At 39.8% G+C, this 22,154-nt stretch overlaps 1 protein-coding gene across 6 annotated transcripts; it reads left to right on the top strand.

The window, feature by feature from the left end:
- Positions 1-699: 699 nt before the first annotated feature.
- On the top strand, positions 700-22,119 carry agfg1a (ArfGAP with FG repeats 1a). Of its 6 annotated transcripts, XM_085429552.1 has the most exons (15): positions 700-1,097; positions 7,023-7,116; positions 8,940-9,055; positions 9,854-10,019; positions 10,819-10,981; positions 11,982-12,101; positions 13,135-13,206; positions 14,618-14,833; positions 15,866-16,040; positions 16,193-16,272; positions 16,708-16,812; positions 17,231-17,275; positions 19,175-19,327; positions 19,608-19,702; positions 21,909-22,119. In XM_085429552.1, exons 1-15 carry the CDS (start codon positions 931-933, stop codon positions 21,966-21,968), a joined length of 1,827 nt encoding a protein of 608 aa, XP_085285678.1. In that variant the 5' UTR covers positions 700-930; the 3' UTR covers positions 21,969-22,119. The 6 variants fall into 6 exon arrangements, with proteins under 6 accessions (XP_085285678.1, XP_085285675.1, XP_085285673.1 ...); XM_085429549.1 differs by lacking the exon at positions 17,231-17,275 and having other exon boundaries at positions 13,135-13,167; positions 19,175-19,357; XM_085429547.1 differs by lacking the exon at positions 17,231-17,275 and having other exon boundaries at positions 19,175-19,357.
- The last annotated feature ends 35 nt before the right edge of the window (positions 22,120-22,154 follow it).

Genomic DNA, 22,154 nt, shown 5'->3' with positions numbered 1-22,154 from the left:
CTAGGATGTTTAATCTGTCCAAAAAAGTAGGAAAACAATTTCTCAGTCTTTGTTTTCTGTTTGTGAAATTTTGTGCTCATTCACTACGTTCGTTCATGTCGTGTGCATCTCTTGGGGGCTAAGCCCCCCCTGTCCTTAAAACCTAGTGACACCCCTGCTTGACGTATTTCATTAATTTTTTTTTCATATAGTGACGCAGTGCATTTTTAATGACTTGATTAACGTTGGGTCTAGTTACAATCTTGTAGTAACCAATACCGCACAGTGGCGCTGTTGCGTTAAAGAAAGAATAGTGGCGCTCTTTGCGCTGTCTGGAGCACAACCAAAGAGCTGTCCCGTTAGAAACAAGATGATGCTCTTTGTTTCAGTTTGCGTTGTGGCCCGCTGCAATTCTTCAGACAAGTCACCGAGCGTACTGTCTGCTTCTATGTACACGTCAAAATTTGAACTGAAGATAAAGTAACTCACATAGCCGCTAACTGCCACAATCTTTAAATTGTGTTGTTGATGCCGTTAAAATGCCTGCAGCGTGCAGCGCATACGACACAGTTAATGCCAACTTAAATAAAATTAGATTAAAAATAATAGCCTCCATCTGTAGTGGATATCTTTGACTGTGATGAGTTTAATGGGCTCACGTTTGGCCTTGAGTCATGAAGACTCGCTGTGGCTGCATAACGGGATTTAAGCGAAGGCGGAAGTAGATGGCAGCATAGCTCTTGTCCCGTTAGCTAGCGCCAGGTCCATCGCCTGAAAACTCCTTGTTCGAGGAGACGCGAGGCCGCCCTGACAACAGACCCACCTAGCGATTCACTCTGTCTTTACGAGTCGACAACCATTAAAAAGAAGAAAGCACAGCTCTTTTAGTTTTAGCTAGCTAGCTTTCCGTCTCTCACGGTTTTATTCAACCCCCGCTATAGATTCTTTACCATGGCGGCGAGTGCGAAGAGAAAACAGGAGGAGAAACACCTGAAGATGCTGAGAGAAATGACGAGTTTGCCTCCCAACAGAAAGTGCTTTGACTGCGACCAGCGAGGCCCGACCTACGCCAACATGACTGTGGGTTCCTTCGTCTGTACCTCCTGCTCTGGCATCCTGTAAGTATTAAGTTGCACAGTGACCTTAGCTTAGACATGGCGCACACGATATTAATGCGCTTCGGCTACACGGGGTAAACCCAGCCAGTTAGTCAAATAGTAGCACTAGCTACCGTCAGATGGGGAACTAGAAAAGACGGAGGTAGTGTGAGTTTAGCTGTTTTGACATTGCAGTGTGGTGCGTTGGGCGGGGTGCATAGAGGTGTCAGGCGAGCGCACCAACCAGCCGAGATGCTAGCTAACGTTAGCATCCAGTGTTAGCAAGTGAACTTATCTGACACTTCAAGCTAGGTCCACAGATAAGCCAGCTGCTGCTGCTTCCAGCTGCCGGTAACGTTAGGAAGCACCACCTAGTAACTGAGCCGGTCCGCCCTGTGGAGCCATATGTTTGAGTCACTTAACCGCATTTTCGCTGCAAACGTGATGGTCGACACTTGGCAGAGCGAAAGTCGTGTTATCTTAAGGCGCGACTGAGATAAATGTAAAATCTGTTATCAATTGTGCGAAGTTCACTCATCTATTTTGTGTTTTCGAATTATTTATCCTCTGGCATAACATCGCAGCTCGAATTAGAGCTGACAACGCAGTTGATCAAAAGCTTTTTTTCTCTCCGTGTATCTGCAGTTTACCTCCTACGACGGCTCTGAAGCCCATGCATTTACAAGCATTGTAGTTTCATTGTAGCAGAGTGGAGGGTTTTATTTGTAATTTTTTTAAATTAAAATCTTTGTGCAGTTGTGTGATAAGCATTTTTTTTTAGCTTGGGATTAGTGGAGCACTCCGCTTCTTCTTATTTTGCCACACACACACATACGTCTCAGCTCAGCTGTCATATTTCCTTCTTGCATGTTGTATGATGCTGGATACATTCAGAAAGAAAATGGTTTAATGCAATAATAACAAATCACTTCGTCACTCAGTTTTACATCAGTTTAGTGGTAAATGGGGCAAAAGATGTACAACATGGAGGAAGTGTTTCCCTCTCACTGCCCGTGTTGCACTAATCATTCTCAATACTCTGCAGTAATCGACCTTTCAGACTGCACTGACATGTAGTTCACTGAGAAACAACACACACATGAAATGCTAAAATAAATTATAAGTGCTATCACCATCACCCATAAAGACACAAATACTTGAATTAGATCTGCATGCACCTTTTATACAGATCACCTTGCCATTTTCTGTTCATGAATAATTATCATTCTAAAAATGTTGTAGGTAAAAGGTAAGGTTTTTATTGCTTAGTAAATGCCCACTGACCAGGTTTGAGTTAATGTAGCTTAGCTTTGGTGAGCATTAGATAAATTACATGCTGGCTGATACTTTCCCTTTGTTTACCGCCACCAGTGGGTGTTTCTGTGGGGACGCCGCTGTGTATTTCCCATGTGCTTGCCCTATTGCTTTAAATCCTGTAATAAGAGCTAATTAAGTTCATTTTTTTTAGCTTGAGATCTCTGTTCTAAACCTTATATCCTTTCTTTTTTGTCTTTCTCGCTGACTTTTGGTTAGATAAAGGTCACATTCAAGGAAAATCTTTCTGTTGGAAGAGTGTGGGGCTGAAAGCATAGATGTCTGTATGATATGCGCAGGAAGCTTGATCTGATTTTTAGGTTCAGGAAGTGGTGTGGCCCCACTGTGCTGCTACATCAGCAGCATGTGATGTTGTGTATGTGAGCAACAGGAAGTGGCTGTGAGGTCACGTTGGAATTATGAGTAGTTAAAATTCATGCGCAGACTTGATAATTTCAATCACTGTCTTGGCTTATTATGCCAATTTTCTGAATAACCATCGTGTTTTCTTTATTTTGTCCAAATAAACCAAAGCAAACTCATCCAACATTACAGGTGGCTTTTTAATTCCTTTTTCTTTTAAGATTAACACTGTTGACTTTCTCTGGAGTGATGGAGAGTTCACAACAACTTACTTCTTAATAACCTTCTTCCTCCCGTAGCTGTAGTTGTTTAAAGGGTGGGGTTGGAATTTGCTATATAAACACATTCCTCATGATGGTGGAGCCTTTCCCAGGAGGAACGCCAATCGATGTCTTACTAGAGATTTGCTCATGACGGGAAGTAACCCCACTTGACCTATGTGTTCCTGAGTAATCAGAGTTGGGAAGGTGTCACAGACACCAAATGTGCTGATACATGATCTGATCAATGGCTAGTTACCAGAAATGACTCTAATATAACCCTGACATTTGATTTCTCAACAATGGTGTGGAATCTGTGAAACAGGGATGGGGTGACTAAATTAGTGAGTCACTAAATTAGGAATGGGTATTTTCTGTTGTATGAGACGCTTAATAACAGTACTGTTAAAAGACTAAAATATCGTTTTTTGCAGGGATCTAAAGCAGTGAAATGAAGTGTGTGGACTTTCCTCTCTTTGGAGACTTTGTGTTGCCAGTTTCTCTTACCCTGAGGCAGTTGCAGTATGCAAATGAGCCGAGTTCCTATCTCTGAACTAGTGCAATAGGGACTAGTTCATGATTATTTTACAGTGCAATATGTGGTACTGTTCTCTGACACGTTGTGATAAAAGCAGTTCCTTTATACTGTGCAGCTACTGATTGTTACTGCAATTTTAATTCTCCTGAAAAAGTCACCTTAATATAAATTTTAAAATTTATAGAAGTAACAAAAATGACATTTTCAGAATTAGAACTCCTCAATGGGACCACACTGCTAAGACGTTGATATAATATTTAGACCTCAAGGGCTCTGGAAACCTCTCCCTCTATCTGACCTAGTTTAATCTTCGTAAGACTAGAATTTGGTCACTTATCTTCCTCAGGGAGCTGGAAAAACTTATCCAGTTTAAAAACAATTCGTTTTTTGTTTTTGTCCGTTCCTCTCTACAGTGCAGTATCAGGGGACCATTTTAGTTTTTAATACTCTGTTTTAGGGATTTGTAATGTCCTTCTACTTTAGTGTGACGTGGTTCTGCTGTGATGGGTCCGTGTGTATATTTTTGTAAGCCTAACACAAAGCACTAGTAAATGATTAAAAACTAAAAGTGCACTGCTTAAACATTAGTCATGTACGTGGCAGTCTCAGCATTTGTATGAAGGGAAAGCAAAACCCCCACACATTTTCATGCAATCTTTTCCACATTGACATAAAATTATGTTATTTCTTTTAGATCATTATGTTCTTAAATGTGAACCGACAGGTCTTTTGGGTGTTCACAAACAGCACGAATTAGCTAAACTGTAGCTTCTGTACTCTGTACCAGATAGCAGTGAATGTTTTTTTTGATTAAAGTCAATCCACTGACTGACGGATGTATTGAGAAAAAGGTTTAATGACAACAAGTTCTGTTAGAGGTAACAGCAGTGAATAATTTAACAGGCCCGTCTAGTATTTCAATGCCTTCAGCATCTGACTGCTCTGTGTATAACATCGTGTTTGTAAGCCACAGAAAGTTGATCCTGTTCACCTGGACGTAGCGTTTTCAGTGGCAGAAACATTTCGTCACTTATCCAAGTGACTTCTTCAGTTTGTAAACTTCATACAAAACTTTTCTTGTTATAAAGATGCAGGGGAAACATGCAAAACTCTTGGTAGTTCTTGTAGATGATAAAGCAGGAGTTCAAGTATTTAAAAACACTTGAATTAAGAGTTCTTTGTATATTATCCACAATCAAAAAACTAACTTTGCTTTAATTGTGTGTTCCTAAATGTTAATACCATGTCATTATGTCTCTGTAGCATGTTACTGTGTTTGAGATTAAAACTGAGGTTGATAAAAGCTGTTTTAATCATTTATATCTGTCCACCATACCTGTAAATACGTCTATTGTATAATGGGGCTTTGAGTGCTGTCGGAATGCTTCCTTTAACACATCTGTGTTATGGCTGATTAAATCCACTATCCATGTCCATAAGCGAGTGTATCTGTTGTGCTCCTGACATGCTGATGGCTGCAAAGGGAAACGGAAGGAAAAGATGCCTGTGGCCACTGTTGGCACAGTGTAATGGCTATCCTAATGATATTTGCTGATGATGGCTGTTTGAGTTTACTCACTGCTCACTAGGGCTGCCACGATTTGTCGACTAGTCACGATTACGTCGACTATCAAAATCGTCGACGACTGATTTAATAGTCGACGCGTCGTTTGAAGCTTTGTAAGATCACAAAAGACGCAGGAATAAGTGGCAGGATTTAAGAGTGTAATAACGGACTGAAACAGAAGATGGCAGCATTGCATGTACAAGGATGTCAGCTACCGTTAAACCCCGAAGAAGAAGAAGAAGCAGCTGTGTCCCAGAATTCATAGCGCGGCCCTGCGCAGTTTCCAACAATGGCGGCAGCTGGTTAGTTTTAATGTTACTCTTATTATTCTTTCTGGGTCACAAAATAAACGTTTAACATATTTTCAGGCGAGAATGTAGCTGTGTAAACCTCAAATATCTGCTCAGTTTATCAGGACACCACATATTTTCAAAAGCGCTCCGACGTTTTCGGAGACATCTGTTACCCACTAGCTCGTTAGCGAGCCGGGGGCTAGGCTCACTAGCGCCGTGAGAACACCGGACTCCCCGCAAATCGTTTTCAAACCCACCGCCGTCTTTCGCTACTCAGGTTAAATATATATGAGTCACTTAGATAACTTAAAATGTTATTGTTTGGCTTTTTTTTTTTAGTATTTTATTTGTTCCTGAGTAAATCAGTTTGTCTGAGATTAAAGTTATAGTTTTTACACAGCTGAATAAACGTCAAGCAGACAACTGATTATCAGAAGTGTGAGATGCTCCAGAATATACTCCAGTGTCCTGTTATATTTTAGATAGCAAGGAGTTTATTAAACTTCACCGAAACAATCCGCAAATTTCATTAAAATTTAATAAACTATCATCTTGTCTTTATTTTTAGTTAGCACAGACCTTAAACACTTAAAGCTGTAAGCTAATGATAGTTATATAAGAGCAGATGCTGCTGGTGCAATAAGCTGTAGTATTGCGTCCAATGGATGATGATCTGATTAGTCAACTAATCGCAAAAATAATCGGTGACTAGTCGACTATCAAAATAATCGTTTGTGGCAGCCCTACTGCTCACCACTTTCTCTGCTTTTAAAGGCATTTGAAGTTGCAGTCCAATTTATAATTTTAGTTACTTTCTGAAGACTGGTTAACAGCAAAGGTTAATGTAAGCAACTAGAAGCACAGATCCTTTTTTATAGAATTGAAGATTTATTTATTTATTTCAATATGTTTTATGTGTTGACAAGTACTTTTGTTAACTCGCAGTTAAAGTGGTCTTCACGCATGGTAAATGTTCTGTGGTCACCTTCTCACAAAAACAGGTGGTGACCGTGCCAGTCAGCACGACATCAGTTTTCACCTGTAAGCGATTCGAGGAAAATGTGCTCAGACAATCAGGCCTGGAGCTTAATAATAGACAAATGATTGCTCTTTTCAACTCCTACCATAACCAGGCATTTTTAATTTGGGCCATTGTGGCATTGACTGTGACCTTCTAAGGAAAGTGAGCCAGGCTTGTGTGGTCTAATGGGTGTTACTCCATAATTGAAGTTTCTATATTAAGGAAGATTGTTCATTCTTTTAATGTTTGGACAGTCTCAGTTCAGTCAGTGTAAGTGAAGAGAGTTTCACCCACTTCCTCTGGTTATTGTACTCCCTTTCTTTTTCTGTCAGTATGTCTCTCTGTCATTATTTGTCTCTTTCATTTCTCTCTATAATCATGACTTCTTATCCTCAGTTACTCACTTGTCCTAAGTCTCTCTCTCTCTCTCTCACACACTCACTCACACACACACACACACCAGCAACCATTCAGCTTTCAGCTAATTAAATGGTCCCGTCCTGAGAGGTGGGCTCTGGAGTGTATCAAGATGAGGTTTTCATGTATGTTGTCTTCAAATTAAATTGACCCTTGTTTCTATTTTTCCATAGACGAGGACTGAATCCACCCCACAGAGTCAAGTCCATCTCCATGACAACCTTCACGCAACAGGAAATAGAGTTCTTACAGAAACATGGCAATGAGGTAGGAACGGCAATTCGGCCCTGTCAATTAATAAAGTTAGAAATTAAGCCCGAGGTCAACCTTCCCACTGCTTTCCTTTCTGACTAGTTAGATTAGCTTTTGGTTGAGCCATCATTGTTTGTCCTTGTCTATTCAATATCTAATAGACAGGTTGGCATAAAGTCAGCCTCTAAAAATCTTGAAATGGGCTGTGTCTGTTGTGAAAGTTCTGCTTTTAGTGTTTGTATTTAAGTAGCCTGTTGCACATATGCTTGATAAGGCAATTTAGGCACGCTTGAAATTCATGCGGACTATTATCATTTTACTGCGGTAGAAAGTTTTATAAAACAAACTCTAGATTAAAAAGTGCATGCTACTTTCCGACAACAAAAATTGTTGTAAGGCAAATGTTTTGTCAGTTTAATACAGGTGTTGTGTCACACTTTTATTGAATAGACAGGTCAAGAATTTCATGCATTATACTGGCACCTATTTACTTATGAGAAGTATAAACAATCGACCAGTTGCACTGTGCAAAATACCGAAGGGACGAGATATTTCGAGTAAACAGAGTACGAAATAGTGCAGTGCCACCCACGAAGGACAGTCTATTAAAGGATGTGGCAAAGTGGCATGGAAAGCAGACATGAAGGAGACTCAAGGTTGGAGCTGATGCATATATGCTTGAAGGCTGGTCTATAAATACTGCCTGTAAGTTACCTTTCTGTCTTCATAGAGCGCACTTGACAAACACTGAGCCGAAGGAGGATTTAATTTATGTGGCTGGTGGCTTACCCAACTAAAGTCTATATGGGAAATAATGTTATAAACTGTTGGTCATAAATTGGTGCCCAGTCCCAGTGTTTTCCTGTTTAAAGCAGTGTTTTTCTCACAAAGTATTTATTTTGACAACACCTAGATAATATTAATAGCTGCCCAAGTATAGTTGGTAACTCATATCAGCACAGAGTTTTTGTTTTGTTTGTTTTTATTATGTTTTATCCAGGAGAACAATGCCATCCACAACTGATCTACTTCTAGACATCCTGAAAGTCCAGTTGTGACTATTCAGCTCGCACCAGCCGTCCCCATGTCATTGTTTCTCTTCCTTTTTGGCTCATTTGCCGGGTTGTCATTGTGGTGGTCCTTAATAATGATGCACCGCCCCAAGGCTCATCCTGAAGTTAGACCTACTACAGCTTTACTGTCTTGAACTGTATGATGACCGGGAGTCTTCTGGTTCCCCCAGAGAGCCACTACCGTGCTGTTATAATGAGGTCACTGTGTCTGGAAACAGAAATAAGACCACTGCAGTCTAAGATGCATAAAATATATTATTTTGCAATTTATTTAAGGCAATATGTACACCAAACATGTTTGTTCTCCAATATTTTTACAGAAAAATAAAGTGGATCTTTTGGAATAGCTTGTTTTGGAAAGTCCTGAACTTGAGCAAACTAAAATGGAATAGCCTAAAGCACGTGGTCCACGTGAAGAATTCCACCCTCATCCCAGAGTCAAATGTGTTCAAAGCATGGGATAAAATTCCACCACTCCAATGTGGAATTTTATCCCAAGACAGAAATGCTTTTTTGTACTTATTGCTGCAAAGGTTCACACCAGGGCAGAGGTTCGCAACCCCTTTATCTGTCAGAGGGGGTTTTCTGTTTTGTTTTTTCTTTACTCTGCAACTTTATCTTACATGTGGCTTGTCTTTTTATTTGCTTGTCTATTTTTCCTTTATTGGAACAATTTCATTACTAATAATGACTGATGGCAAAGCTCTGTGCGTGTGTGTGCCGTTTCCTCCAAAAATCCCTTTCTCTAACTCTGTGTGTTCTCAGGTTTGTAAACAGATCTGGCTCGGTCTTTATGATGACAGAACCTCTTCAGTACCAGACTTCAGAGAACCACAGAAAGTCAAGGAGTTCCTACAAGATAAATATGAGAAAAAGAGATGGTATGTCAGTATCATAAGCTTGCTGAGAAAAGATCTTTGTCAGTGTGCATTGTGCAAAGGGTTTTTTTTTTTGTTTTTCTCCCTCTCTCTCTGGCTTGGAATGTTTCACATGTGCCTCATAGCAGTTAGCCTCTAGCAAGCCACCAAATACCCCTCTTGAGATGTACAGAATCTAGGTCATTACAGTAAAGCTGCTCTATATGCAAGACTTAATTGCTCCATGAAGTTATAGGCTTTAATCAACTGAAATATGTATGAGCTTTTTCTAGATGTTCTAGAGCTTCTTTTTTGACTCTGAATAAAATTGTCATTGGTGTTTGTGAAATAAGAACTAGCCAAATGATTACTGTTTTAAGTTTAAAAGTTAGTCACTGATTGTCGCTGATCACTCAGTGATTTAAAAGATAAAAGAAAACAACCAACAAACTGTGATGCATCTTTAACGGCTTCTTGTAAGATTTTTATTTATCCTCTGCATTTTGTTATGACAAATTTGATACACCCAAAGTGTGAATTGCGTAAGCATGGATGTTGTTACAAAACATCAACTCATCCATCTAGTGTTTAGTCTGAAATATGATCAAAATGAGAGCAATGACTAGTGCATGTTTGAACATGCTAGGTTTGCTGCAGACAGGCATTCACGTGGTCTGCTCTGTTGTGCGCACACACAACTTGTAGTGTCTCACTCTTATAAATGGTAGTTTAAAACTATTTATTTATTTATTTTTTATTTATTTTTTATTTTATTTATTTATTTTAGTGTAAGTAATGCATAAATTGTTGATTGCTTCCAAGGTACGTGCCTCCTGAGCAGGCCAAGGTAGTGGCGTCAGTCCATGCCTCAATCTCTGGCTCCTCAAACAGCAGCACCAGCAGCACTCCAGAGGTTAGACCACTCAAGTCCCTGCTGGGGGAGTCGGCACCGTCTCTACACCTCAACAAGCACACCCCACCAAATCAGGTGAGACTTGCATAGTGTACACACATGCACACAAGTCATCATATGATTAACACATATGTTGGACAGCATAAACCGGTTCTTGTTCAGTGTGCCATATATGCCACATCTAGCAGGGTTGAGGTGAAAATATGTAGTTGTTACTACATATTCTCCCCTCAGGTTGGTCTTTACAATGGTGTGAATATTTACGCTGTTACACTTTCAGCTTTGAACTGGGTTATCAATCGACAGTTAACACTCAGCATTGTTGCCGATGTTAAAATGAAACCTTATGATGGGCTTTAGCGGAAACGATGCTACCAGTTGATGACCTTGTTTACTTTGCTGAATGCTCTGTGGTTCAACACTACCACAGTTACTTAGTAATCCATTTACACACACATCCCTAAATGCTTTACTGACATGTTTACATTGGACTTAATTTGCTAAGTGATTTGCTAATTAAAAAGTATCTCATAGATACAAAGAAAATAACGACTCTTCGCACAAATGCAATGACAGATTTATTGACAACAGGTGCAGTCCAGGATTAGACTGTGAATGGTTTCACAGCAGTATTAAGAAGCCATGTCTTTAAAGACAAAAGCATATTCATCTTGTTTATGATAAATGACCAAATTTGCCCACTGAGATAAGGTTCATCTTTCATCGCTAATGAGACAGTGTCACCACAGTCTGTTTTTTCATGTGGCCTATTATCTCCTCTTTATTAATTTGCATGAAGGCTGTTTAGGAGCTCATTTATACCGGTTTAGTTATTTATTAAATTTTTTTCAAATGCATCTCTTGTCGTCACCAGTCTCCTGTAGTGAGCCGTGGACAAACCCAGCAGCAGCAGCTCCATGACAAGAAATATGACCTCCTCAGTGACTTGGGTGGTGACATCTTTGCTGCCCCGCCCAACATGAATGCAGGCGCCAGCTCCAGTTTTGCTAACTTTGCACACTTCAACAGCCACACAAGTAAGCAACAGACCAATAACACTCATGTTTTTGTTAGTTGCAGTAAGTAATGTAGTTACCACTTTAAAACACTTGTAGGCAAGGTTTGCTTCAACCAGTGTTTTCAAGTTTCACTATTGAAATGTGCATGGCATAGCGTAGCCAGCAAGTTGTCTCTGATGGAGATCCCAACTAGAGTTGGTTAAACTGCCTTTTCAAGAAGGTCACACCAGTATCTCATTTCCCTGGGCATGTACAATGTACATGAAGATAGAAGTCCTCAGCACATATAATCCACAATAAACAACAAAAAAAGCCCCAATTACCAATCTCTTACCAATAAATAACTGCGTTTATAGATATTGGATGTGGGGTGGGCACTTCTCCAGAGGTGGTGTATTTACTACATTAGATGGGATCAGGATGCCACCAGTTTGGAGAAGATGTGAATTTGCTATACATCAGGAGTCATGATGTGCTCTTGGATTGTATCAAAATATATTATAAAATTGCATCAGACAGACAAATTGCCATGGTTACTAGTACTTGTAACATGTGGCTGTTAGCATTTGCTTTCAATTGAGGATAATGTCCTCTCATTTCTCCCTCAGAGCCTTTAAGATTCATCCTTAATGCAAGAACTAAAGTGGCGTTAACACACCTAACAAACATGCACACAGGTGTGTTAAAATTAATGATGTGTGTAGTGCTAAGCACACAAGTCCTGCTTTATATTTGGGTGTGCACATGAAGGACTCTTGGGTGTTACTGGGAAATAGTGAATGTCGAGGTATATAAGCTGCTACGCATTTTAAGTTGCACTGCTCTACTACTCTGATTATTCCTCACATTTAACACATCACCCATTGTATTTTATTAGTAGTGTTTAACCCATTGTATTTGTTTTGCAGTCATTCATGTCTTTGGATATTGTATGCATTCATTCATTAATCCATTTTTTCCCCTCACTTTTTTTTCCCTCCATCTGTTTGTCTGTACAACACCTCTACACAACTTCAAGTGGCACAGAATACCAAAGGAGAGGCAGACTTTGCTAATTTTGATGCATTCGGGAACACTTCTGGGTCGACAGGTGGTTTTCCCTCTGCACCCCAAGCACCATTTCAACCCCCAAATACAGGTAGCGCAAGCTGGTTTTACTGGACAAATAACACAACTAAGTCAATAACACAGAGGAACAGGTTTGCTTTATGTACACAGGCAGACATGTAAAAATTTACATAGACAAATAATTTAGTCACACACACACCTCAATGGTAGTCAAAATTTCTCTCACATCATCATTTGTTGGTTTATTTAAACTGTTGTATCACCTCTGTTCCCAAACCTTTACATATGTGTAGTGTTCATTCATTTTTTTGTTCAAATGTAAACATTTCTTTACACCAGAGAGTTGTACGGTTTTCAGATGATCCTGTTTAAAAGAGAGTAAAAGAGACTAAGACGTGAAGTACTGTGTTCAGGAGATTATCCACTGTACCTCACTAGAGACATTTACTGTAAACTTTGCTTTGGGCATACACAAGCTTCATACAGCTTAGCCACATGTCTGAGAAACTAACATTGTTGCGTACTTTTGAGGTTCTAAATTAATGCTGGTGTTGTGCAATAGATGAGCGCTAATCAATACATGCGTTGTTAGCCAAAGCTTTTTCTCTCTCTCTCTCCTACAGTGTTTCAAAAATACATTGGCAGCTTATTGACACATCCTCTGGCTTATTTTCAGCACTTTGACTCATAAGTCACATACTCTTATTTGAACAGTAGTTACTGCCACAAACTTCACTTCCTGTCAGGAAAATGTTGTACTACAGTGCCCTCTGCTGGAGGTGCATATTGACTCTGTGTGAAGCGGCCTCCTTAGTGTTTATTTTTATTGGAAACATTTTTAAGTGGCTTTCTCACAGATACTGACTGCCTTGCACTGTCTGCCTTCAGCTGTCAAATCTGTCTTACTTGTTTTTTGTTTTGGGTTTTTTTTGTTTGTTTGTTGTTTTTTTTTATCCTTTGCTTTAGCAGTATTTGATTTGCTTTGATTTAGCACTTCATAATGTTTACCTCTGGGTTACCTGACATCTTTTCTTTGATTTCTCTGCCATCTTACATTGCTCATTACCCCATTTCTGCCTCCCTCTTTGATTTGTGGCTGCAAGCGTTCACTGTGCTCTCATCCAGCCGCAGTATGGGTGAGTTTGCCACTGCTCTGCCTCTCCAGTGTTCACACAGTAAGTCTCTCTGCGCTTGCCCTCATAACAGCTTTCACTCTCTCACCCATCTTGTATGTGTAGTCATTGTGATCCCAATCCTCTCTTTGGGTGGTGTGTGTGTGTGTGTGTGTGTGTGTGTGTGTGTGTGTGTGTGTGTGTGTGTGTGTGTGTGTGTGTCACTGTGTTGTTTTTTGTTTGTTTTTTTTGGTCCATTTATACTAAAATTAACAGCTGATAAAGCTCAGTGGTTAAACATAAGTCTACTAATCTTTGATTGTTGCAATGATTAATATGACCTACTGTGCAAAATAGACCAAAGTGTATAAAAATCCAACAAGGCAACATGAAAAGAGATGATAAGAGGAGATGCATATTTTCCCCTCAAGCAATAATAATATTTTTTTAATGTGCTTAGCCTCTAGATTTTTATGCAAAAATTACTTCTACAAAAGCTTTTACCCTAGAATCTATTTTTTGTAAACTGTAATGTGGGATGCCTTTAAACTCGGACTCCTTTAGTGTCCCTGACCTAAAACACATTAAATAACCAATATTTCATAGAAAGCAGTGAACTGCTGATTAAAATGCAGCGGTATCGGTGTCATTACTAAAAATTGCCTTCTCTCCCCCTTAGGGTCACAACAACTGTGCTGTGTCCCAGTTAGCTCTGATTGTTTTACCTCGGTGTCCAAAATAATTTATTATTCTGTGTTTGCTTTTAATGGGCTCCATACAAATCTGCTCTTCATGTGCTGCAATTTGGAAATTACTGCTCTGTAGCAAAACCTCAATTTTTCTCTGTAATATGCAGGAATGTGTGAACTGAGGGTTTCCAAGCATTGACATGGCGTGTTGAATTAGTTGCATAAAGATGTCCAGAGTGATTATTTTGCAGTCTGTTGCAGAAAATAGGTAAACATTAAGAGATTAATGTTTCATTTTGCTCTAACACGTTTAGACCTGCTTGAGTGTGATCGTGTTGATATTACAGCGCTCAGTAAAATCTGCAGGGTTGTTAGCATATTAAAGAGATTTTTTTGGGAGATAGCAACTTGTTTTCTATCTCTCAGTGAATACATTTTGATGAGTTTTGTCTTTAACTTCCTTTCTCCACAGTATCGTGGTGAAGTCGGAAGTATTGGAGTTACACAAGAAAATTGCTGCCCTGCACATGCTCAGCCTCTAACACATATAAGTGCTAATTGTGTGTGCTCTTTTGGTTCATAGGCTAATGAAAAGCTAGCATAGTGCAGTGTAACAAAGGACAGATGTTGCTATCTATCCTTTAGAAGGTGTCCCTTTACCAGCCTGACTCCCAAGTTTACCCTTCATGCAGCTTCTTCTCTCCCTCTCCAACCTGTTTTGTTGTTTCTCAAAACCAACAATTACAGTCCCCCTTATGACTCTTTAATCTCTCTCTTTCATACAGGTAGCGCCTCAGGGGGACTAGCAAATGCCAGTTTTGCAAATTTTGAGAACTTCCCCAAATCGTGTAGTGCTGACTTTGGATCCTTCAGTTCCTCCTCCCAGAGTAACTCCACAGGAGCTGGCAGAGACGTTGTACAGAGTACTAACATTTCTGCCGATAAATACGCAGCCCTGGCTGACCTGGATAACATATTTAGCTCTGCCAAAACAGAGCCAGGTAAACCCTTCATGCCTAGCCTGTTTCATAGATGTCCATTGTAGGGCTAGAGAATGACTGAAAAACAAAAATACAAACTGAAAACTAGGTTTAATTAGGCGCATAGATTTAAGTCCCTATAAGTTTTCTTCTCCTGGCAGGGATAGGCAGTCTCTAAAAAAGGGCTGGTTTACATTTTCTAGCAATTTATACTTGCAGTAGAGGTCAGAAGTTTACATACACTCATCGTGGGCATGAATGTCAAGGTAATTTTGGGCTTTTAGACTAATGACTTAAAAAAATTGCACATGTTTTAATTCGTTTGGGAGGTTATCTAATTCATTTAGGATCAAAATCATAAATATGGACTCAAATATATGCGTACATTCACTTAAATCTTTTAATAAGCAGTGCTAAAGGTTCTATAATCTTTTAACTTGACAAGGCCAAAACCTTTTAACTTCTCGTTACTGATGATTGACTGTAACTGGTAGTTTCTGGCCTCTTTGCCAGCATAAAAAGAATTTGTTTGAGAGCAGCCATTGAATTGACCAATACTCGTATCTTCACTGACTTCCTTGGACTTTGAACAATCCTGCTTCTTAGAACAATGACAAAGAAATGCTCAAAATCCCCAAATTGCCAGGACATTAATTCTTACAGGGAATGTAAACTTCTGATCACGATTGTCTATACCTCAATGTTACTGAACCAGCTGCAAAAAGGCAACTGGACATGACTGAAATGCCTCCTCACTTCTGTGAATGCTATACATCTAGGTTTGACTGAAGCATTTTAATACCACATTATTAGAAGTTTGGTGTTTGAGTATCTGTGAATTGTACTGAGCTGGTTTTTCTCATATAAATATGTATTTTTGGCCTAGAAAATATACACTTCCTAATGACCTAACATTTATTCCCTATTAATTTCAGTAGGTTCAGTATGGCAGCTATCTCCGGACCTCTTTGAAAGTTTAACAGCATTTTCTTCTGCATTAAGTGAACTGAGGTAAATTGAACCTGGCTTTCCTTTTATGTACTTCTATTCTAGGAGGTGGTATTCCTGGTGGGGTGAGCTCAGCAGCAGCAGCAGCAGGAGTGGGTGGTTTGCCTCAGAAACAGCCAGCAGGTGGAGACCGCTATGCTGCTCTAGCTGAGCTTGATACAGTCTTCAGCACCTCAGCACCTGCCACCATTGTTTACAATACCACCAGCACCTCACAAGGGTAAGAGACTGCACAAACCAACATAAATCAGACAAATCTTTTTTCTTCATTCTGATGATCAGTGTTCCAGAATACACTTAGGAAAAGGCCACCGAGTACCTTTCTTTTTGCATCCTTTCCTAAACTTATGTGCTAACGGTGTGTCACTACAGGAGTGTGTTTGGCTCAGAGACGGGGGTGTCAACAGCACAAATACAGCAGGCTGTGCCCAGCATGGCTCAGGGTTTTGGAGGTAAGTGAACTTAAACACGTCTCTGATTTGTTATGGTAACAATGTTCACAAAATTGACACGGTTGTTAGTAATTGTTCATGTTTTACATTTCTAAATAATTTTAGAGTGAGGTTGAGGAAACTGAGACAATCACCGAGAGATTTGGCAGTTTCATTTTGTACAACTTGCGTACTTAAATGATGATTCTTAAAGCATCATAACTTTATCATAACTTAAAACTTAATTTGGCAAGAATCAGCCTAGTATGGTCAAGAATTTATTTTTGTTTCATTAACATTAGTTAATTAGTTTGTTGTGATGTATAAAGGACATTGACGTGGAACTGTCAAAACACCCTCTATAAGCTATCTTTAAAAAAGAAAAATGTTTAATGTATTCTTCTGCTTAGGACTTCATGCTAATTAATGTTAATTTGATGCTGTTTTTCCCATCAGCACACCCAACCAATCCATTTGTAGCTCCTGGTGTTGTCCCAGCAGCAGCTCCAACCAACCCATTCCAGTGCAATGGCAGAGCAGCAACTGTTGCAGCTGCAGCAGGTTTGTTTTTGTTGGCTGTGTCTGTGTGTGTTTTGAGAATCACCTTACTCACTTAACACCCTGCTTACTCACTTAGTTTAGTAGTTCAGTTTAACAGTGTGTATAGAAATTAAATGCACTTGTTCAGTCATAAAGTTAGTGTATTAAAAGCTGTCTTTTTTTGCACATTGGAAGTGGCAACCTTTGCCTGTGCTACCTCAGAAGTGATTATATCTCTTGACAGTGCCAAACACAGAAAAAGCAACAGGAAAGTGGAGGAGGGCAAAAAGATTGAAAACTACAATTCACTATGGAACTGGTTAGCAAGAGAAGTGTTGCCATTTACTGGTGTGCAGAGATTGATTTTAAAAATAAATCGGTATGGTGAAGAATTTTTAGATTCAGTTGTCTGTCTTATTGTCCTTGGCGTGCTGGACAGGCTTGATGAGGGTTCTTCATTGGCATGGGTATCCTCCCACCTTTGGTAGGTTTGTTTGTGCTAACTGCTTCCCCTTTGCTCTCATGTGCTTTGCTCTGCCAGTGAATGATTTTAGCTGTCACTGAGGAAAATCTCGAAAGACGTAAACACGGCACCACTGAAATAGCCCAATAATCCAGTTACCATTTCATCACAGAGGAACAGAGTGAAGCTGAATGAGAAATGACTAATAACGATAGGTTTGAGGATGGATTCATGTTTCCCAAATATCTGTGGTTTCTGCAGCATGGTCCTCTTCTCGGTTAAAGAATTAAAGGAGAAATATTAAACTTTATTGTTCATTAAACGAAAACTTACACCCTGAGTTATTAATCACGCTAATTACCAGATATGCTTCATTCAATGAATGAATGAAGCCTGTATCACTTTATCAGCTGTAAACTGTGTGTGTGTGTGGGTGTTTTCTTTTGTTTTTCTTAAATCACTGATAGAATTGCTTGGTTTTTAGCTGGCTGTCTGACACATTTTGATCCCAGCTGTTGCTCCTGTGTGTTCACCAGAGATCAGACACTGCCACTAAACTTACTGATAGGGATGGGTATCGTTTAGGTTTTATCCGATACCGGTGCCAAACCGGTACTTTTGAAACGGTGCTGATGCTTAAATGGTGCTCAAACCGGTGCTTAAAGAATGGAGAACACAAAATTGGTCAAAAATCTCTCATGTTCAGCTGTTTGTTTTTTTGTTTTGTTTTTTTTTGTAAAAAGATAACAGTGTTAGCCTTTTCTGCAGCTATAGGGCATATATGGTATCACTCTTGGCTGGAAGCAGTGCTTAAACAATGGGAAAAAAACACAAACTTTGTCCAAAACCTCTCATGTTTAACTGTTTTCCACTTTTTCTTTGGTCATTTTAGCCTTTTTGGCCAGAGTGAAGGGAGTATCTGCCATCAAACAAGAAGACAGCTGCATGTAACTACGACGTGTTGTTAGTTCACCTTACATGCATTAATTTAATAACGTGGTTAGCCTTCTCAACGTAAATTACACACCAACAACATTAAGCTACTCACGCAGAGCAGAACAGCTGCTACTGTCATCATCATCCTCATCATTTCTGCTACACTGGCAGGGCTAGGGGCCAGGACTCTCCTCTTCGGGTTTTTGGGGGATGTTGCTAACTCCGGGTCCGATAACAGGCAACCCACCCGCAGTAGATGCGCTCGATGTGAGGTCTCGCAGCAAGCTATCAAATACAGCGCATTTCTCGGCGTTTAAAAAAACACTATACGTCGCCAGGTGTTTCATCGGATTTGAGGTGTTGCCTCCTTTGACAGTATCACAGTATCAGCTTAAAGCACTTGTTGCAGGCTGCTGAGTTTGCATATTTTGCTGTGAAGTACAGCCAGACTTTTGACCGCTTCGCCTTGGGCATTTTTACTCTGTAGCTCTGCTCTAAAATAACGTATGTACCTGGACCCGCCTACTATCCTTGGAAACGTAAAATGATTGGCTAGAATTCAAAGTGTATCACATCTCAGGAAAAAAAGCACCGAAATAAAGCACCGAAAAAAAAGCACCGAAATGTGCGCTGCTTTTCGGTCTGGTTACTACCGTTTATGTCAGAACTGGTGCCATCATGGCACCGGATACCGGTACCCATCCCTACTTACTGATGTCTGATTCTGACTCCCTCTTTTCTTTTTTTCTACAGCTTGTGTGCAGACACTCTTATTGCATGTGTTTAAACTAGCCAAATAAAAAACGAAACAAAACTGAGATTCTGACAATCCCAGCACGACACACAATACTGAATTGTAGACGTTTTTGCCCAAAACAAGTCACACTGGGTTACAGAATCGCAGCAATAGATCAAACCAAATTTTGCCTATTATGTGTTGAGCTTTTGTTGGTTCCTAAATGTTGCTGTTCTGCTATTTTGCAGCACCATTTGGCACAGGCTCCATGAGTATGCCAGCTGGATTTGGGAATACTGCAGCCTTCAACCTCCCCACCAGCTTTAGTGGAACGTTCCAGCAACCTTTTCCTGGTCAGGCTCCCTTCCCTCAGCCTCCCGCCTATCCCCAGCAACCCAACGGTGTGTGTCATGTAGACAATAATGGCTATGGTGAGATTTGAGCTGTAGTTGTCAAGTGGTCGTCTATAAAATTTTTCTTCATGTAATATTTGGTTCACTCAATTAACCCTGACGGAAGAGGTCTTATTTGATTTGGTAATATTATTATTATTGTTATTATTGTTTTAATTATATTTATAGCTATATGAAAATAATATAGAGCAAGCTAGATAGATAAATGAGAGAGAGAGAGAGATCCATGTCCATCATGTAACACTTGAAATCACATTATGTCTTTCAGGTGGAGGATTTCCAGCCTTCGGCCAGGCCAAGTCTGTTGCAACTCCTTTTGGGCAGGCAATGGCAGGACCTATGGTCTCTAGCAACCCTTTTCTGGTTAGTCTGGTGGCTATGTGCTATAGTCTCCTGGATCAGTACTGTGCAAAAATCTTAACTCATCTTTCATTTCTTACAGTGGCTTGCAAAAGTATTCGGCCCCCACAAACATGAATCAATTTTATTGGAATTCCACATGAAAGACCAATACAAAGTGGTGTACAAGTGAGAAGTGGAACAAAAATCATACATGATTCCAAACATTTTTCACAAAAAAATAACTGAAAAGTGGGGTGTGCGTAAATATTCAGCCCCCTGAGTCAACACTTTGTAGAACCACATTTTGCTGCAATTACATCAGCCGGTCTTTTAGGGTATGTCTCTACCAGCTTTGCATATCTAGAGACTGAAATCCTTGCCCATTCTTCTTTGCAAAACAGCTCCAGCTCAGTCAGATTAGATGGACAGCGTTTGTGAACAGCAGTTTTCAGATCTTGCCAGAGGTTCTCGATTGGATTTAGATCTGGACTTTGGGCCGTTCTAACACATGGATGTGTTTTGTTTTAGACCATTCCATTGTTGCCCCCCAAAGGGGGCTGAATAATTACACACACCCCACTTTGCAGTTATTTATTTGTAAAAAATGTTTGGAATCATGTATGATTTTTGTTCCACTTCTCACGTGTACACCACTTTGTATTGGTCTTTCATGTGGAATTCCAATAAAATTTATTAATGTTTGTGGCTGTAATGTGACAAAATGTGGGAAAGTTCAAGGGGGCCGAATACTTTTGCAAGCCACTGTAATATCTTGCATCTAAGCAGCCTGGCGTTTTCAGTTCAGTTCTTGTGCCTGAACATTTTCAGATGTTTGTTTAAGCCACTTGACCTGTCAATCATTCAAGTATAAAAAAGGTGATTAACTCAATGCATGACCCAGTGTTTCTACACATAGCAGACAACTTGGAAATGAACCAGAACAGATTATTTAGTTGAAAAATGCCAATAAAAACATAGTTTGATAGACATAAAATGGTATGTGTTAGGACAAAAACATAAAGTTTTTTTCTTTTTTTTTTTTTTTTTTAAATCCAACAAGAGCTGACACAAGACATGAGAGCTGACCCTCATCATTTGACGCTTCAGTTGATCCATCAGAAATAGTCTTAGTGGAAGGGTGGCCGACAAGAAGCCATTCTTCAGGAAGCAGTATGTTCAAAAAAAGTCAGGAGAGGGTTCCACTGTGTATACAGACATCTGTAAGACACTGTGGAGACTGGAGCCTACCCCAGCTACCCGTGAGAGGCAGCCAGGCTTTTACAGGGCTAACATGGAGAGACAACCATTCATACTCACACCAATAACTCATGCAAACATGGGGAGAATATGCAAACTCCACACAGATAGTGGAGTCGAACTCAGGACCTTCTGAACCACTTTGCTGCTATATTTGTCACCATGACAATGATCCTAAACACACTGCCAAAAGCAAATCTGAATGGAAAACCACGCAGTGGAACACTATCAGTCATGGATTGGCCTCCTCAGAGCCCGGGCCATAACATTATTGAAGTAGTGTGGAATCATCTTGACAGAAAAAAGAACAAAAGTCAGCCGACATCCAAAGAAGAGCTTTGAATGTCCTTCAAGAAGCCTGGAGAACTATTCCTCATGACTAGTTAACGTAATTACTAGACAGCTGCCAAAGAGGGTTTAGTCTGTGTTGAAGAATAAAGGTGGTGATACAAAATTTTGACTTTGGTATATTAGAACCTGTACAAACAGTTGTTGACTCATGCTGTATTTTCCTGTGTGTCACAGGAAAAGTGTTTCACATTTGAATAACCTCCTGCACCTGTTGATAAGATAGATAAGATAAAGCTTTATTAGTCCCACACATGGGAAATTTGTTTTGTCACAGCAGAAAGTAGACAGTGCAAAGTTAGAACAACACAAATGAAAGAAAAAAGGTATAGGAAAAGATAAAAAGAATAAAAAAAACTATATGCAATAGAATAAAATACTACGAGGTGGCTCGAGACTTTTGCACAGCACCTTTGATCTGTGTTTAACACAAAAATAAATTAAGAGACTTCAGTTCTTTGTGTAGATTTTATTGTGAGGGATGGCTTTGGTTTTTGTTTTTTGAATAACCAGCCCATTGCTCTGGTGAACAGCCATATAGCTAGCATACTTTCTTCTCAGTTAACACTGGACAAGAACCTTAGTACACAGTCTAAATGCGTGCTTCCCTTTTTCGTTCTAGGGTGCGGGTCCACCTGCGCAGTATCCAGCTGGAGGCTCTTCCACAAACCCCTTCTTATAGCGGTCCATCATGTCAGCTGCACTACAGGGTCAACAACTGGCACGCTTGCACCTATTGCACTGTTTTTGTTTCACAAGTAGCTTTAAAAACACAATGTTTGTAAGAATTTGTATTTTCTATCGCGGTTTGTCATAAATGGAACATTATGCGACACAGTCGTGCTGACACTGTCGAAGGCTACAAAAC

The sequence above is a fragment of the Copadichromis virginalis genome, linkage group LG14 (genome assembly GCF_057382275.1).
Source record: "Copadichromis virginalis isolate Kocher_CV1m ecotype Utaka linkage group LG14, C_Virginalis_male_GT1.1, whole genome shotgun sequence".
NCBI classification, from domain to species: Eukaryota; Metazoa; Chordata; class Actinopteri; order Cichliformes; family Cichlidae; genus Copadichromis; species Copadichromis virginalis.
The sequence above is the reverse complement of the archived record's forward strand: the minus strand, read 5'-3'. Positions and strand labels throughout refer to the sequence as shown.